Raw genomic sequence first — 5359 nt, 5'->3', positions numbered from 1 at the left:
GGTTCCTCTCTTTCTCCGCGCGTCCATGCCGCCGAGAAGTCCACCGGAGCCCTGTGGACCTGCACATCGTTGTGCGCGCGTTTTTTCTCCTTTAGTGTCTGCGTCTGTACACATATGCAGGTGAGTGGGTATATTTCAGGCTGCAGTGGAGTCGGATTGTTTGCTCATTGCCTGCGCGGGTGCCGGTGCATTTTTGTTTGTCCCTCTGCCACGCTACGTTGCCTGATCCCCTCTTGTCGTGTTATCGTCTTGGTTGCATTCTCTCCACTGGCGTTAAGCCTTTCACACCTCCTTCTCCCTCTGCAGCTGTGCCCAGACGAGGTGACATCAATTTATACTGCAAAGACTGTGAGAGACACACGTGCGCACACTCACGCGGAACTGCAGCATCTTGCCTTCTCAAGTGGAGGACACAAATCTGTCCCTTCCATCTCTCCCGTACTCTCTGGAGGCGGGCCTGCAGAGAGTAGCGTGCGTGCGAGTCGCTCTCTGCCCTCCAGATCCTCCGTGAGACTATTCTTTGTCTTTCATCTCCTTATTTGAAATGGCGGCGAGTACTCGGCGAGGTCTTTTGCTGCTCGGGACGCACAGCTGCGTTGTGCAGTCTCTGCACATCGTCTTTGTGGCTCTCTTTACTGAATACTACGTACATGGCTTCCTACTCGTCGTGGACACGCCCAATGTGAACACGGCAGGTCCCACCGACATGCGTGGATGGCGCTTGCGTATGTCCAAACTAGGCCTTTGTGCTCTCATTGCCGCTCAGCTGGTGTACATAGTTTGCAGTGCCCTTGATCGAGCCGGCGTCGTCGCATTCTCATCTGTCGCCGCACGCGCGTGGCGACTGGCACCACAGCAGTGTCTGGGGTCAAATGAACATCGTTTCACGTTTGTGTTTGGCGTGTCGTGGTGGGTGCTGCGACTCCCTCTCGTGCCGTCAGCCGTGTCTTTTACACTGGCGACCGCAGTCTTTAGTATCTTCTCGGATCGCTGCACCGCATTTGCTCAGAACGCAGCGCGCGAAATGGCGGCGCAGCGACCCAAGGAAGAGCCGTGGGTGCAACTTGCGTCGCGTGCCGCGTCGGGTGGCGCTGCTGTAGTGGTGCTCGTCGCCGCGCTGCTGTACGACGGCTCCTCTCCAAAGAGGGAGCCCCTTCGCGGGTTTCATTGGTACCTTCTCGCTTTGTGCATCGCGGCCGTGTGTGTCTTCAGTGGCGCGCAACGATGGCGACGCAGCGGGCACGGAGAGGGCGCACTGAGCGCGGCGCGAGAGGAGTGCAGCGTGGGCTCGCGCTCCGTCTCTGGGTTCGGGGATGCTGCGATGGTGGAGTTTCACACCTTTGTGCGGCAGACGTGGCAGCGGCGTTCAATGAGAGCGTTCCTGGTCGTACGTGGGTTGCACTGTTATGCTCATGCAGCTGTGGTTGGGTTCTTTCATCTCCTCCTCACATTGGGCTGTGCGCCCCACCTGTCGGCGTCGGTGCGGGCGGTCATCCTGACTCTTGTTGTTGCAGCGCCGTCTTTCCTCGCGCCGATGCACGCCGCAGGCGTCAATGTGGTGGGAAAGAAGTGCCTCGTGCTCGTAATGCTGCTCGGTATGTTTGCGCTGAGCCTTGTATCGCTGATGGCAGCCTTCCTCACCCGGGGAGCGGCTGATGTGGCGGCCGCGTCGACATTTGGAGAGGGCAGCACTGCAGCCAGTTCAGTTGCCGCGATATGGCTGTGTGCGGTGCTGCTGACACTGCTGCGTCTTCTGCTCGATAGTGTGCGTGCCGTGCTTGACCTGGCGCAAGAGGATGTGGTGGAAGAGGATGTCGTTATCTTCGACCGTGCGGCACCAATGGCGGCGTGGTCAGAGCGACTCTGTGCTGTTGTTACAGCGCCGATGGAGTCACTCGGCCGCATCACAGCGCTCTTGCTGCTCGCCTTCACGCATGCGTTTGAGGGTGTTGCAGTGGTCTCAACCGCCACCACCAGCAGCACCGCAAACCCTCGGGCGGCTTCTATGACGCCGAAGGCTACGACTGCTTTGGCCTTGAGGCGGGCGGTGTCGTCGAGCGCTTCCCCTGCCGCCGTGGTGACGACGAGCATGGCTCCCACAGTGCTTGCATTGCTGAGTCTGCATACGTGCGGGGTGACGCTGACGATGCTTGTGGTCTGGCATCGCTACTACAACCTGGAAGGGAAGCACTTGAGGTTTGTTCAAATGACCACTCGCAGGCGCAAGGACGAGCAGTCCGTGGCCCTCGTATGAGGCCGTGGCGCCCGCTGCATCGTGTGGAGAGCGGCACCGCGCTTTGTTCTCGTTTTTTTTTTTTGTTTGGACTCCGAACGGCTCGCTCGAGCTGCAGCCAAAGTGCGCGTGTTGTTCTTCACTGCCTTCAGAATCACGACACCAACTGTTGAAGTACGGAAGCAAGCGAAGGGCCAGCACCACCGTCAAGGTTACCTGAGCCTTAATCTCTCACTTTCTCCTCATTTCTCCATGTCTTCGCTACCCACGGCAGCTATACAAACGATGACTGAGTACCCCTTCTGCGGCTGTGTAGGAAGCGTGCACGCGGATTGGTGAGGGGTGTGAAGAAGAGAGAGCGAAGATATCAAGGCCGAGGGCGACTTTGACGGAGCGCCGTTTCAGTCCTCAAAGGGCGTCCCTCTAGCAACACCATATGGGATACTGTACGCCGACCCGAACTTCGAGGAGGGGGGCGGTGCCAGCACGTGCACACTGCCAAGATTGAAGGCCAGCGTTCTCGCTCTTGTGAAGAACTTGCATTGCTCACCAGCATCTGCGTTCTCTTGAGGCTTTAAAGACCCCTTCTGCTGCTATCTTTTCTCACTTCTCCCCCTTTCCCCCTTCTACGCTCTATGTGGCTACCCCCTCTGCAATGCGCTCCAGTCGCAGGCTATCGCCTATCTTTAACCCATCGTTGTTTGCGTTTTTTTTTCTTTACTGTCCTTCAGCCCGCACAGCTGAAAGCGGTATAGTGCCCACACGCCAACCCCAACAAGCACTGGACATCTGCCTCACCACTCTCCCTCTGATTCTCTGTTCATTGCTCTTGACGTCATTCTTTCTTTTCCCCAGTTGCGACGACAACGGAACGATGTCTGTGCGCCCCATCACGGGCATGCGTCCGCCGACGACGGGGACGGCTTTCTCTGCCACAGGTTCTTCTCATACTGGATCGGTGCGGCCGACGACGACGATGGGTGGCGGCACCACTCTCGGCCGTATCCAGGCACAGGTGCAGGAGGGCACGTTCACCTCTACTGTCTATGGCTACATCCGCGACCACCAGTACGAAGAGGCGGTGGAGCTACTGGCGACGCAGCTGGAGGAGTTTCCGCGCAGCCGCGCTGCTGTGTCGCTCATGGCGTACTGCTACTACATGATGGGTGACTACGGTGAAGCCGCCAGTCTCTACGAGCAGCTTACGAAGATCTGCCCCAGCATTGAAGAGTACCGTGTGTACTACGCCCAGTCCCTGTACAAGGCCGGCGCCTACGCGGAGAGCAACCGCCTGTGTACTGTGATCACCTCGCCGCAGAATCAGATCGCCGTCAATAAGTTACAGGCGGCCATCGCGTATGAGCAGGAGGACATCCCACAAACGAAATCATTCCTCGAGCAGGCCCCGTCGACCGACACAGACATGCTCGTGCTGCGCGCCTGCGTGCTGAGTAAGGAGGGGAGCCACGAGGAGGCGCTAGAAAAGTTCAAGGAGGCACAGAGCACCATCGGTTTTTCGGCGGCACTGACGTACAACATGGCGCTCATGTACTACAAGATGGAGCAGTACGGTCCAGCCCTGCGGCACTTAGCTGAGATCATTGACCGTGGTGTCGAAGGGCACCCGGAGCTGAACATTGGCACGAACACCGAGGGAGGCGAGGCCCGCTCAGTGGGCAACACACAACTTCTGAGGGATACGGCCCTCATCGAGGCCTTTAATCTCAAGGCGGCCATCGAGTATGTCTCGAAGAACATGCAGGCCTCGAAGGAGGCACTCACGGACATGCCGCCCCGCACCGATGAAGAGCTCGACCCTGTCACACTGCACAACACTGCCCTCATCAACATGGACGAGAACCCGACGAACGCGTTCAAGAAGTTCAACTTCTTACTCCAGAACCCGCCCTTCCCGCCCGAGACGTTTCAAAATTTGCTTCTCTTCTACTGCAAATACCAGTACTACGACCTGGCCGCGGACGTACTAGCGGAGAACCCGCACCTTGCGTGGCAGTACCTCTCGCAGAACAATCAATCGCTCTACGACTTCCTCGACGGCCTCATCACGGCCCAAACCTCGCCGGCGGAGGCGTACCGCAAGTTCGACGTTCTCGCACAGAAGATGGTACAGCAGCTGCGCCATTTGACGCGCCGCATTCAGGAGGCCGACCAGAGTCAGGACGCGGCGGTTGCGAGGATGGCGGTGCGCACCTACGACGTCACCTTGGAGGAGTACATCCCCGTTCTCATGGCGCAGGCGAACATCTACTGGGAAATGGAGAACTACCCGATGGTGGAGCAGCTCTTCCGCCAGTCGGCCGACTTCTGCTCCGAGAACGACGTATGGAAGCAGAACGTGGCGCATGTCTTCTTCATGCAGGAGACTAAATTCAAGGAGGCGATCCGGTACTACTTGCCTGTGGTAGAGGCAAACCGGGATAGCATTCTGAGCTGCAGCGCTATTGTGCTCGCGAACCTCTGCGTCTCGTACATCATGACCGCGCAGAACGAGCAGGCAGAGGAGATCATGCGCCGCATCGAGCGAGCGGAGGAGCGGCTGACTTACGAGGACCCCTCCAAACAGCCGCTGCACTTGTGTATTGTGAACTTGGTTATCGGAACCCTCTACTGCTCCAAGGGGAACTTCGAGTTTGGCATCTCCCGCATCATCAAGTCGCTGGAGCCATACGACCGTAAGATCATGACGGACACGTGGTTCTATGCTAAAAGGTGTTTCCTCGCGCTGGCCATGAATCTGGCAAAGCACATGGTAGCCCTGAAGGATTCCTCTTTCGAAGAAATCCTCTTCTTCTTTGACCAAGCCGACTTGCACGGCGAGAAGGTTTTCGCCTTCGTCCACCCCGACCCATCCAAGCAGGACACGTCGCCGCGTAACACCGTTCGTTGGGAGGCACGGCAGCTGAAGAAACTGTACCTGACACTCAAGGAGTGAGGAGGTGCGTAGCGGGGGTGCGTGCGCTGTACCGTTTCCGATGTGAGAGCTTCTTTCTGTTTTGGTCCCTCCAGTGGTCACTGCCGTAGAACTCTACACTAGAAGTCGCTGTGCGTACAAAATCCTTTCGAAGAATGAGCGGGCAGGGCGGTGGTGGTGGGGGGGGGGGGGTA

General features: G+C 58.0%; 2 protein-coding genes across 2 annotated transcripts; both read left to right on the top strand.

Annotated features, from left to right (window-relative positions):
* Window positions 1-544: 544 nt before the first annotated feature.
* Window positions 545-2254, top strand: LBRM_29_0170 (conserved hypothetical protein; the record flags this gene model as incomplete). The annotated part of the gene is made up of 1 exon (XM_001566315.1): window positions 545-2254. One exon carries the CDS (start codon window positions 545-547, stop codon window positions 2252-2254), a length of 1710 nt encoding a protein of 569 aa, XP_001566365.1.
* An 853-nt stretch (window positions 2255-3107) lies between these two features.
* Window positions 3108-5186, top strand: LBRM_29_0160 (conserved hypothetical protein; the record flags this gene model as incomplete). Its single annotated transcript, XM_001566314.2, has 1 exon — window positions 3108-5186. The coding sequence occupies one exon, from the start codon at window positions 3108-3110 to the stop codon at window positions 5184-5186; it is 2079 nt and encodes a 692-aa protein (XP_001566364.2).
* Window positions 5187-5359: the final 173 nt, after the last annotated feature.

This window comes from Leishmania braziliensis, chromosome 29, assembly GCF_000002845.2.
Source record: "Leishmania braziliensis MHOM/BR/75/M2904 complete genome, chromosome 29".
Classification (NCBI taxonomy): domain Eukaryota; phylum Euglenozoa; class Kinetoplastea; order Trypanosomatida; family Trypanosomatidae; genus Leishmania; species Leishmania braziliensis.
The sequence above is the reverse complement of the archived record's forward strand: the minus strand, read 5'-3'. Positions and strand labels throughout refer to the sequence as shown.